Below are 13,453 nucleotides of genomic sequence, written 5' to 3' on the forward strand. Positions count from 1 at the left end.
CTTAAGGAGTAATGGTATAAGGTAAGAGTAATCTTCGTGTATTTAGTTCATTAGAGACCGCTTTTTTTTTTTTTTTGTTGATTCATATTTTGTCCTGAAGGAGGAGGGAAATGGCTTGTGAAAGTTGTGTGAACCTGGAGGACCGTCTCAGGATGTGTGAGGAGGAAATTCGTCTTCTCAGGAGTGCGCTCTGTGAGAAGAGTGAATCCTCCCCACAACCCAAAGAGCGTTCCACTTCTTCCCCTTCTGTCACTGCCGTGAGCAAGTGGCGCTCCGTGGGGTCCCGTTTGTCGAGCCCGCGTTTGGTAAACGGGTGCCCTGTGGAGCAACCGCTGGCTCTAGCCAATCGTTTTGGTCTGCATGAGGATGAAGTGGCTATCAGGAATTCTTGGTGATGGAGGACTCCATGGTGCGAGGCTATGACGACATCCTGCAGCGGAAGACTAAACGACGTTGCAAGCTTGTATGTCAACTGGACCGTGGGATCGCCGATTGTACCCAGACCATCAGGGAGCAAAGACGGACGAACATAGTTACGATTGTTCATACGGGAAGTAAAGATGTGGGTAAGGTGAGATCAGAGGAACTTGTTCGGAATTACAAGGTCCCCCTTCAGGAGATGAAGGAACGTGGGAGCCGTCAAGTTGTCTGTGGGATCCTCCCGAAGATCTATGCTCAGGTTGGAACAGTAGAGCCATAGAGATCAATGAGAGGATATCACGATTGTGCACGCAATTGGGATACCACTTTCTTGATCCTTGGTATCTCTTTTCCAGGCGTCATGACCTTTACGTTGCTGGTGGGATCCACCTTACCCGCAGAGGCAAAGATGTTCTTACATATCTCATTGTGGGAGTTTGTAATGAACTAGTTCTTTTTTTGGGGTAGAAACCCAAAGAGAAGGAGAAATAGAGTGTACTGGAGAAAACAGAGTAGAGTATAGCATTGATGTAAAACAATATGCCGGTATAGGACAAAATATAATTTTTAGGATATAATATCGGTAGAGGACGAAATTTTACATTAGGATGTAATGTCATACATACATACATACATATACCAAGGCTTTTTCCACCTTCCAAGGGAGGTAGCCAAAAAGGAAAAGGCATAAAATCATTCCCACCCATTCCATCCCTGAATACACTCCACACCCCTCCACCCTCCCTCCTATCTTAGCACCTCCTGCATGACGGGTCATCCCTGCACCTTGTCCACTGGTCTGAGTCAGAGGCAGTGTCGCAAGACACAGCGCATCCACAGCAAGGCCGCTTCATTAAATCGGCGACCCCCCTCTCCGTCCCCCCCATTGCATATAATGAGAAGACGGGGAGAAATCCCTTCGGGCTGCGTCAAATTTTGCTCACACATACTACCTCACCCCCCATCCCCCCGCCCATTCCACCTTATGCATCACAGCATCATCCATATACAACCATTCTCCATTCACCCCTGTCTTCTGTCCTCTCCCGTCCTTCCTCAACAGACATTCCCCTCTTCCCCAAAGCCCCCTTCACCCCATCCATCCACCTCATCCAAGGACGTCCCCTCATGTTCACTCCCTCCACATCTGCCTTCCATACCTCTTTTATTAGTCTTTCTTCACTCATTCTTTCCATGTGTCCAAACCATCCTAATACTCTTTCATCAACCCTATCTCCCAACTCCCTTTCCACCCCTGTTCTCCTCCTCACCTCCTCATTTCTCACTCTATCTAGCCTAGTAACCCCCATTATACTTCTCAGACACCTCATCTCAAACACATTCAAACTCCTTCTCTCTTCCTCTCTCATGTTCCATGTTTCTGCCCCATACAGTGCTTTTGGCACAATCACTCCTTCATATAGTCTCCTTTTAGCATCCATTCCCAAATTTCTATTCCTCATTACAATTTTTAATCCACCAAGGCATTTACTCGCTTCTCTCAATCTACATTCTACCTCCACCTTCACTCCACCTTTTCCTGCCACATTTGCACCCAAGTATCTAAAACTATCCTTTTCCTCCAGTCGCTCTCCTTTAATGCTCACATCCAGTCTACTGCCACTTTCACCCCTTGTACATCTCATCACCTTACTTTTACCCACATTTATCTTCAACTTTCTTCTATCACATACTCTCCCAAACTCTGTCACCAACTTCCTCAATCCCTCCTCCGATCCTGCCACAAGCGCAGTGTCGTCCGCAAATAACAGCTGGCTCACCTCCCACTTTTCTCCATTTTCTTTAACCATCTCCAATCCCCGACCCACTACCCTTGCATTTACCTCTCGCATTACCCCATCCATGTATAAGTTGAACAGCCAGGGCGACATAACGCATCCTTGACGAAGTCCCACCTTTACCTCGAACCACTCACTCTTTCCATTTCTAATCCTGACACAAGCTCTACTACTCTCTTGACAGGTCCCAGAAGCTTTCCTCCTATCCCATATATCTGCAATACCTTCCACAGTGCCTTTCTGTCTACCCTATCGTAAACCTTTTCCAGATCCATAAAAGCCCAAAAAACATCCTTCTCCTTTCCTATAGCTTTCTCACATATCTGTCTTACCACAAAGATCTGATCTACACAATCTCTACCCGTCCAAAATTTACAATGCTCCTCACCAGTTATTCCCTCTGTTCCTCTCCTAATCCTCTCAATCAAGATCCTCCCATAAGGCTTCCCAACTACACTTAACAAGCTAATCCCTCTGAAACTACTACATTCACACTTGTCCCCTTTTCCCTTGTAAAGAGGAACTATACAGGCAGGCACTCCTCCAGTCCTCCGGCACTCTACCCTCTCTCCAGCATACATTAAGTAACCTCACCAGGCAGTCCACCATCAATGTACCTCCTTTTTTTAAGATATTCTGCATGGCATCCATCCAGACCAGGTGCCTTACCTGCTTTCATCATCTTAACTGCTGCCTTCACTTCATCCTTCCTTATTTCTCCTCCATTTTCCTCACTCATCACGGTCATTGTCTTAGCATTTCCCACTGCAGCTATCTTTCCCTCCCTATCCTCCCTCACATTTAGAAACTCCCTAAAATATTCTGCCCATCTTCCTCTTACTGCCTTCTCTTTCATTATCATCTCTCCATCTGCACCTTTTACCTTTTCTTCTCTACTTGATTCGCCTCCTCTTCCTCTCTTAATATCTTTCCAAAACATCTTTTTATTACTTTCAAGATTTTCTGTCATACTCTTACCCCATTTCACATCTGCTCTCCTCTTTGCCTCCTTTACCTTTTGCTTTACTTCTATTTTCTTTTCTTTGTACCTCTCATATGACTCCCTCGTCCTATTTTGTAACCAATCTGTGAAAGCTCGCTTCTTCTCTTCTACAACCTTCTTCATTTCCTCATTCCACCATTCACTACCCTTCCTTCTATTTCCTCCTGTCCTTCTTGTTCCACGCACCATCTTTGCACACTTTGTGACTCCCTCCTTGAACCATCCCCATTCCTCCTCCACACCTAGCTCTACTCTATCCTTCACTCCCTCCCACTCCTCCTTCAGCTTCTTTTTGTATTCCTTCTTTTCCTTTTCATTCTAAGAACCTCCCTACCTTTTGTCCCTTTCCTCTTTCTCCATCTATCCTCCACTCTCAACTTACCTTCCACCAAAAAATGATCTGATATTCCCCCACCCTCTCCCCTTAGCACATGTACATCCTTAACTCTTCCTATCATAATCCTGTTTACCACTACATAATCCATTAACGCTCTATCTACCAACCTTCCCTCCACCACCCTCTCCCATGTGTACTTATGCTTGACTTTCTTCCCAAACACTGTATTTGCTATCATCAACTCTCTTCCTAAACACATTTCCACCATCAACTCTCCACTAGGATTCTTTCCTGGAACTCCACATTTCCCAACCACTCCATCAATTGGACCATTTCCTACCCTAGCATTTAGGTCTCCCTGTACTATTACATTTACACTTCTCCCTAAATCCTCTACACGCTCCTTTAAATCTATCCAAAAGGCCTCCCTTTCTTCTACACTCTTCTCACTGCCAGGCCCACATGCACTTACAAAGACCCACATCTCCTTTCCCGGTTTCACCTTCATCCACATTATCCTTGAGGAAACCTCCTTCCACTCCACTACACGTTTACCTGTCTCTTCACTTACTAGAATAGCCACCCCTTCCCTCCCTCGCCCTCTCTTCACTCCTGATAACCTCCCACTTACACTCCCAAACTTACACTCACCCTTCCCTTTCAACTTAGTTTCACTCAAAGCCAACACATCCATCATTCTTCTCGCAAACATACTACCTATCTCTTCCCTTTTACTCTCATCTGTACCACATCCACGCACATTAAAAGACCCAAACCTTAGGGTGCTGGTCGGAAAACTCCCAGACCCTCTTATGCCTTTGCTTTTACTTTTAGGAATGTGCCCTATGGGGCTACAAGGAGAAGAATGCCTAGTCCCAATCCCCGTCCCTTTCTTCTCGCCTCTTACGTTCCAAGTGTAAATACTTGGTGGCAGTATTCTTTTCCCCCACCACAGGGAATTCCCACACCATAGAAAAAGAATACTCAGAGAAATGGTACAGGACAGCAACAAAGGGTTGGGGGACAGCATAACGGAAGTCGTAGTATAAAAGTGTCATCATTTCTCTATGAACAGAGTTTCCTCTATCATAGACAAAATGATGTGTGGCTCTGGTCCGTAGGGGCGCCCCATATAGACCCTAAAGTATCAACTGCATGCTACTTTGCCACAATAACAAGCAGCCAATACGAGATGTAATGATAGTGGAGGACAAAAGATCACGAATGGATGTAATGATAGTGGAGGACAAAATATCACGATGGAATGTAATGATAGTGGAGGACAAAATATCACGGTAGGATATAATATCAGTGGAGGACAAAATATAATTTTAGGAAGGGATGCCGGACAGAATGTCAATGAAGGACAAAATATCACGAAGGGATGTAATGCCAGGGAAGGACAAAAGATCACGATGGGATGTAATGACAGTAGAGGACAAAAGATCACGATGGGATGTAATGATAGTGGAAGACAAAATATCACGGTAAAATATAATGTCAGTGGAAGACAAAATATAATTTTAGGAAGGGATGCCGGACAGAATGTCGATGAACGAGGGGAGGCCAGTGTGAAACGCGGTGACTTAGGTGGACAAAATGTACAAAAGAGATCGGATGACCGTGAGCAACCAGATGTCCGTGATGGGGAAAATATTAATTTTGATGGGAGAAATGTTAATGAGTCATTGAATGTCAATGAAGGACCAAATATCAATATAGAGCAAGGTGTCAATAAAAGACTAAATTATAATGAAAGGCATGATATTGAAACTCAAAACGTGTCAAAAAGAAATAATCACGAGTTCCTTAAAACCATGTACTTTAATGCTCGTAGTATTAGAAACAAATTCCAAGAAATACAGGCGTATGTCAAAAGCGAAAATCTCGATATGATAGGAATAACCGAGAAATGGTTAAATAGTAAAAAGTTTGAATCTGAATTTAATATTGCGGGATTTAAACACTTTCATCAGGATAGAAACCACAAGAAAGGTGGGGAGTTATCTGTTGTACGTTAAAAACAATGTCCATGCTTGTGTTTTAGAGAAAGAGAAACAGGATGCATATGATAGCTTGTGGGTAGAATTAACCTAAACAAATGGATAAAAAATTAATGTAGGTGTAATAAATAGGCCAAAGACATTATCATTAGCAGACAACAAACTATCATTTCAAGAACTGTCTTGTTTCTGTAACCGGGATTTATTGATAATGGGTGATTTTAATTTTACTGACATTGATTGGATGACCCTTGAACATGGCCATATAGGTAGTCGCTTGACTGATTTTCTCGGTGACAATTAATTAGTATAGCATGTAAAAGAGCCCACAAGACATGGAAAATTAATCGATCTATTGATCACTAGTCGCGAAAGCATGATAACTGATGTAGAAGTCGATGAAACTGTTGCAAATAGCGATCACTACTTAGTTAGATTCAAACTACCAAAAAATTATAGAATAGATACTTGTGTTTCTAAAATACCCGATTTCAGTAAAGCTCAGTTCATAGGACTATGTCAGGAGCTTCAGCTTATAGATTGGGAAGCAAAATTAACCAAAAGACCTGTAGGTCAGATGTGGGAAATATTTCAAAAACGCTCACTAAGATGATTCATACTTACATTCCTTTTAAGGACAGACGTCCCCCAAATTAGGCTCGCCCAAAATGGGTTGACAAAGAAAAAAAAAAAAAATATATTGCTAAAAAGAGACAGGCTTATAAGAAATATAAGTGCTCTGGTGCATCTAATGACTATCAAAGTTATGTATTAATACAGAGAGATTAGAAAAAAAAATAAAAAAAATAAAAAACGAAAACGACAATACGAAATGAATATCGCTGATAAATCCAAAGAGAATCCCAAAGAAATCTATAGTTGCATTAGAGATAAAAAAGTTGTTAGGAATCACATTGGTCCACTATTATCTGCTGACGGTCAACTTGAATATTCAAATGAAGGAGTATGTGATCTTTTAAACTATTATCTTAGCTCAGTATTTGTAAACGAAACATCCACTATTATCTGCTGAGGTCAACTTGAATATTCAAATGAAGGAATGTGTGATCTTTTAAACAATTTTTTAGCTCAGTATTCGTAAACGAAACATCTCATAGTGAACTCTAAACTGAAACCTGTGAAAAGTCTAGGGTAAACTTACTCACTACGGTAAATATAACAAAAGAAAAAATTAAAATGTGTATAGAGAAACTTAAAGATAATAAAACACTTGGGCCTGATGGTTGGCATCCAAGAATCTTAAAGGAAATGAAAAATGAGATTGTTGTTCCATTAGAAATTATTTTCAAGAAATCCATCATATCCGGAGGTATCCCAAGAGAATGGAAGCTAGCTAACGTTACTCCTATATTAAAACAAAGGTGACAAAAGGAAACCAAATGACTTCAATCGTAGGAAAAATGATAGAAAGTATCATCAGAGATGCTATCGAACATCATTTAGAAAGGAACTATTTGATGAATGATAGCCAGCACGGATTCAGACGGAAACGTTCTTGCGTGTCTAAGTTACTCGAATTCTACAACGCAATTATCTCGAATTATGACAAAAGAAACAATATAGATTTAATATATGTAGGGTTTGCAAAAGCTTTTAATACCGCCCCCCACGAAAGACTACATACTAAATTAGCTTCACACGGAATAATTGGTAACCTATTAAGTTGAATGATCAAAAACAGAGAGTTGTTTTAAATAGAAAAATTTCTAGATGAAAAAATGTTACAAGTGGAGTTCCTCAGGGTTCCGTTCTTGGGCCACTTCTATTCATAGTATATATAAATGATATAGACCACGGACTAAAATCTACTGTTTCCAAATTTGCTGATGATACATAACTGTGCGGAATGGCAAATAATCACTTAAACCAATTAGATATTCAAGAAGATTTAGATAACTTACAGCAATGGTCTGAAAAGTGGCTAATAAAATTTACCTCAAGTAAATGCAAGGTAATGCACATAGATAAAAATAACAGTAAGTACGATTACAAGTTATTTGGAAATTCGTTAACAAAAGTGAATAGTGAAAAAGATCTCGGCATAATTATCAGTAACGACCTCAAATCATCCAAGCAGTGTATTTCAGCCTCTGAGAAAGCAAATAATATTCTAGGACTGATTTCACGATCACTCATTAACGAGCTATAAAATCGTTAGTTCGTCCGCATTTAGAATATGCTGTTTCCAAATGGCCACAAAACTGATTCCAAATATAAAAAAATAAACTATATGAAAATCGACTAAAACATATGAATCTGCTTTCTTTAAAAAAGTGTAGACTCAGAGGTGACTTGATACAGGTCTTTAAGATTCTAAAGGGAATTGACATCAAAAGTGACAAAATTTTCACATTGAATGAGAACCCGACAAGAAATAATGGTCTCAAACTGTTTGGAAATAGATTTAATTTGGAAGTGAGTAGAAACAACTTCGCCAACCGTGTAGTTAATGAATGAAATAAACTTCCTGCAGAGGCAGTGCAATGTAGTTTAGTTCGAAGTTCTGAGAATCATTTAGATAAACACCTAAGCAAAATGCTGTGATGATTAAAATCTATTTCATATTATTTGTTTATCTGTTTTGTTATCATATGTCTATTTACTATTATTTGCTTGATTCTCATTTATTATTAGTTATATGTCAATTTATGATTATTTACTATTTACCTGTCTGTTTATTATCTAACTATACCTATGCATTTATTTATGCATTTGTTTACTATTTACACTATTATAGTTTTTATTTATTAATTTATCTATTTATCATCATTATTTTTTCGCATCCAACCTAGATATGGACCAAAAGGTCTGCTGTCGGCATGTTCCGCCTTTGTTAATATCCACAGAGAACATACAATTACAGAAAACCCACAATTTGTACTTTATCCCTGCCATGTCTCCCTCCATTCACCTTCCTACCCTATTCCATACTCTATACTTCTTTGATGAATTCCAACTGTTCTCTGTGTTCACCTCAGTACCTTTACACTCATTTGTCTTCCGTACTTCAATATGTATATGTATATGCATATGTAAATGTATATGTATATGTATATATATATATATATATGTATATGTATATTTATATGTATATGTATATATATATGTATATGTATATCTATATGTATATGTATATGCATATACATATGCATATGTATATGTATATGTATATGTATATGTATATGTATATGTACAGTATATGTATATATCATTTTAACATTTGGAAATAAACTCTCCTACTGGGATTCGAACTCTCGCCTGAGTGGCTTGCTTCGTTCGAATCCCAGTAGGAGAGTTTATTTTCAAATGTCAAAATGATACAAACATGTATATATATATATATATATATATATATATATATATACATGTATATATGTATGTATATATATATGTATATATATATGTATATATACATTTATGTATATATATATGTGTATATATATATATATATATATATATATATATATATATATATATATATATATATATAAATGCATGTTATTGTAAGCGCCTGTAGCGTCCTACAATAACAGACACAAAGGCACAGATATAATCAGCATCATTGGTATAGTAACATCTCATCTTTTTTCCTTGTAGCCACTCCTTCAATACTTTTTTCTCGCAATTTCCCCCCCCCCAAAAAAAAAAAAAAAAAATCCCGCTTTGTTCTTTATAACTGGAATTGTATCTGGAGTATGTTACAGGCCCTTTCCAGAAGTGATCATAATTGGGCTGAAGGGCCCGCGGTCATGTCAGTAATATACCCACTACAATATACACTTAACCCTCGATTTAACGGACAAATGCGTGCAGACCCTTGTCCATTATTTGCAAAAGTTCATTATTTGAGTCCGTCCATTACCAATACTGGATACCGGACATAAGTCCGTTACGTAGAAAATTGTCCGTTAGGTTTCGGCGTGCACATACGTATTAGATATGTAATAAAAAGCTACAGTACATATGTATAATGATGTACATTACATATAAAGAAGAAATTGAACTACGCCGTAAGGTATCGGCGTGCACATACGTTACTACCGGACACCTATCGGACAAATTTTCATTTTACGGACTTCGTCCGGAATTTCACTGTTACTAACGGACACACATTTTTTGTCCCCTATATCGAAAGTCCGCAAATTCTAGGTCCGCTAAACCAAGGTTGAGTGTATGGTGATCTGAAGTACTGTTTCATAAGCTTTTACTACTGACATGTCTATTCTTTTCGTTCATTTCCATTTTATTGCGGTTTGAAGTCTGCCCTACACGGAGGCAATTATCCACGAAGTTCATCGTATGGTCTCACTGACGCCCTTGGGAATTCAGCACACAACTACCAAAGATGTTAGACTGAGCAACGGTTACAGGATCCCAAAGGCAAGCTTTCGTTGTGTCGACATCATGGGTGATGTTCTTTTCTCTCTATGCACACACACATACACATATCACTCGTCATAATTAATGTATGTATATTTCTTGTGTATCTTAGGGATCCATCTTATATCCTGTGGGCTTCTGTAGCCATAACGACGACAGGCACTGGGACAATCCCTTCGAATTTCGACCAGAGCGTTTCCTCGACGACAACGGCAAGTTCTTCTGCCCCAAAGATGGATTTATGCCTTTCGGAGTAGGTGAGTTGGGGACAGCTCTATTCATTTAACGTGGGTAGTTGTCTCTGGAAGAATAAATGCTTCCTTTAAGCGGTAGTTGGTCACTACTGGTGTGCATTCTCAGCAGTTTGTCTTTCGTATACCAGTGACTGACTCTGGACCAGCGTATCTTAACCTGGGGTGTTGTAATCAATTTTAGAGGATGCTGGGAGATGCTGAAAACATGGAGGTACTTTACTTTCCTTTATCCTTCTAATAATCACGTATTGAGCACAGATAGGGAGTGTTAGACTGTCTAGACCTGATTACAGGGGTGTTAGGGTCGGAAAAGGTTAAGAAACGCTGCTCTAGACTCTGACAGTGTTTTTCATGTCTTTTTGTTTTTCTAGGGCGTCGACAGTGTGTAGGTGAACCTCTTGCAAGGATGGAAGCAATTATCTTCTGTGCCTCTCTCCTCCAAAAACTCTACTTTTCTCCGGGTCCGAACGGTGTTATTCTGGAATCGATGCAAATTCCAATTGTTAACCACCCAAAGCACCAGTGGGTTAAGGTGGATTTCCGCAAAGATGTGGAGTTATCTCATGCAGCATAACGATCCTGTCACAAGGTCAAAGAATTAACCCATCAAGTGCACTCACTGTATTCCTTGGGGTTCTAAATTACATTAGACCAGTAGTTCTAATAATAATAAATAAAAAAAAATATATATATATTGAAGGACGTAACCTTCAAGGCTGTCATTGGAGACCAGGCACTGGTGTAGAGCACTGCACGTTTTTCTCGGTGCGAATACCGCTCGACGATGATCATTCATGGCTCAATGATGATCGTCAAACGATGGTCTAGAGCACTAATTCTTTGCTTTTGAATGACGGGGCTGTTTTGCTTTGAGCTGTAAAGTACGAAAATTATCATTTCCAGCTTCTCACATCTACCATAATCTATACAATGATATTTGCACTTTTCAGGGTGCCTAAAGGGTCTGAATGAATAATTGTACATAACCTCAGGTTCTAACCTACATCCAGATCAAGATAGTGTATGACTTCACTGAGCTTGGTTGTTTTATTATATCAATACAATACAATAACAATACAACATCCTTATGCATTCTACACATACAGATTTATGTATACGAATCTAGTATAATTCTATACATTTTTTCATCCTTAATTTTTAGGGGTGCTTGCAAATCTGTCAGATTGCCCAAGGGGTGAAAAAAGGAAACTGGAGGAATCTGCTGAATTGAGTGAAATTGATATATCATTAAAAAAAGGAACAATATCAATATATGTATCAATATAAGTGCAATGTCAACACAATCCTTATCCATTCTACACGTACAGATTTCATAACAAAATCATATCAATTTAGTTTAAAGATAATAAAAATAATAAACAAACAAATAAAAAAAATTATAAGAACAACATATAATTAAAATAATAAAAAGATAAATTGATTTCTTATGTCGTGCCATATCCTCTTGGACTTCGGCAACCATGGAGCGCCACCGTTCACGGTCCTTAGTCACTTGTAACATCTGTGCTGGTTTGAGTTGTTTTCCCGTCGCCCTCATCAGCCCGTCCATATACTTCTCCCTCTGCTTTCCTCTTGCTCTCCTTCCCTCCACCATTCCCGTCATCACCACCTCTTCCAACCCTTCCCTCCTCATTATATGTCCTAAGAATCGCAACTGTCGTTTCCTTATTGTTGTCATCAATTCCCTATCTGTCTCCATTTCTCTCAACACTTCTTCATTTGTTTTCTTCGCTGTCCATGGTACTCTTAATACTCGTCTCCATGTCCACATTTCTGCTGCTTCTAAGTTTTCCTGCAATTTTTTGCTGAATGTAGACATTTTCTTGTTTGTTAAAACCCCTTTCCTTTTTCTGAAACGTGCTTTTAGCTATCGCTATCCTTGATTTCATTTCTTTTTCACATCTACAATCTTCTGTCAATACGCTCCCCAGGTACGAAAATTTGGTTACTTGTTCTATTCTTCTCCCTGCTATTTGTACTTGTACTCTTGGTGGATCTGTTTTACTGGCCACTAGTATTTTAGATTTCTCCATATTTACATTTAAACCTTTCTCCTCACTAGCTCTTACGGTTACATTCAATAGATGTTGCAGTTTTTCTTCTGAGTCAGCCACCAATACCGTGTCATCAGCATATCTGATATGATTTATATTAAATCCTCCAATTTTAATCCCTTTCATTCCCTCTAATTCCCTACGGATCATCTCCCCATATAGATTAAATAAATCTGGAGACATAACACAGCCTTGACGCACTCCCCTCTTTATAGCTTGAAATTCTGTTCTTCCTCCCCGTACCCTCACTGCTGCTCTTTGCTTCCAATACAAATTTCTGATGATACTCATGTCTTTGCTATTTATATCCACTCTTTCTAAAATATTTATCAAATCCTCATGTCTTACCCTATCAAACGCCTTCTCGTAGTCAACAAAGCAAATATATACATTTTGTTGTTTTTCTATAATCCTCTCCATAATCGTTCTTATTATAAAAATTGCATTTGCTGTTCCTTTCCCTTCTATGAAACCAAATTGCTCCCATGAAACTTGTTCTCTCACTTTATTTCTTATTCTATTTAAAACTATCCTTAATATAACTTTGGTTATTTGACTCATGATACTGACTGTGCGATGTTTACTACATTCCATTGTTTCATTTATCTTTGGTAGTGGTATAAAAATCGAGTTACACATATGTTCCGTTATTGTACCCTTTTCGTAAATTCCAGTACGGTGTACTATGACTGAATATGACACGATCACATCATTCCAATGAGTCAAAACCGTAGAACAGCTAAATTCAGATGCTAAAAGTTTTAGAAGCAATGAATAGAAATAATGATTTCATTGTGCTAAGGGCTATGAGCACTAAGAAGCTAAAAGTTGAAGATTATATTTTTCATCATATTTATGTATATATATTGTTACGGGCGCTGGTATGTGAAGAGACGTTACGTATAACGTCTAAGTGCTTAAGAACCAGCGCACTTCTAGAAGCCACTGTAGGACTGAACTATCTGGTCAGGGCCTAGATAATTCGTAAGACTAGAAGTAAAGGTAACAAAGAAGATTCCAGGAAAGGAATATTAAACTAGCGATAAAACTAGTAAACGAAATTATTAATGGAAAATATTTACAGGCAATCAACACAAAAGAGAATGGGCAGTAGGGTCAATGGGACCGTTACATGATTATAAGAATATGGAAATTATCGTT

The 13,453-nt window shown here is 38.8% G+C and overlaps 1 protein-coding gene across 2 annotated transcripts in view; it reads left to right on the forward strand.

Annotated features, from left to right (window-relative positions):
- LOC143037986 (cytochrome P450 2L1-like) overlaps positions 1-11,320 on the forward strand; it is a 42,989-nt gene extending 31,669 nt beyond the window's left edge. For both annotated transcript variants that reach the window (XM_076206768.1, XM_076206778.1), the window contains 3 exons: positions 9,843-9,963; positions 10,076-10,220; positions 10,589-11,320. In XM_076206768.1, coding sequence (XP_076062883.1) covers positions 9,843-9,963; positions 10,076-10,220; positions 10,589-10,791 — 469 coding nt within the window. In that variant the 3' untranslated portion in view covers positions 10,792-11,320. The remainder of the gene's footprint in view (positions 1-9,842; positions 9,964-10,075; positions 10,221-10,588) is intronic.
- The last annotated feature ends 2,133 nt before the right edge of the window (positions 11,321-13,453 follow it).

The sequence above is a fragment of the Oratosquilla oratoria genome, chromosome 2, assembly GCF_046742065.1.
Source record: "Oratosquilla oratoria isolate Oo_2021 chromosome 2, ASM4674206v1, whole genome shotgun sequence".
In the NCBI taxonomy this organism is placed as follows: Eukaryota; Metazoa; Arthropoda; class Malacostraca; order Stomatopoda; family Squillidae; genus Oratosquilla; species Oratosquilla oratoria.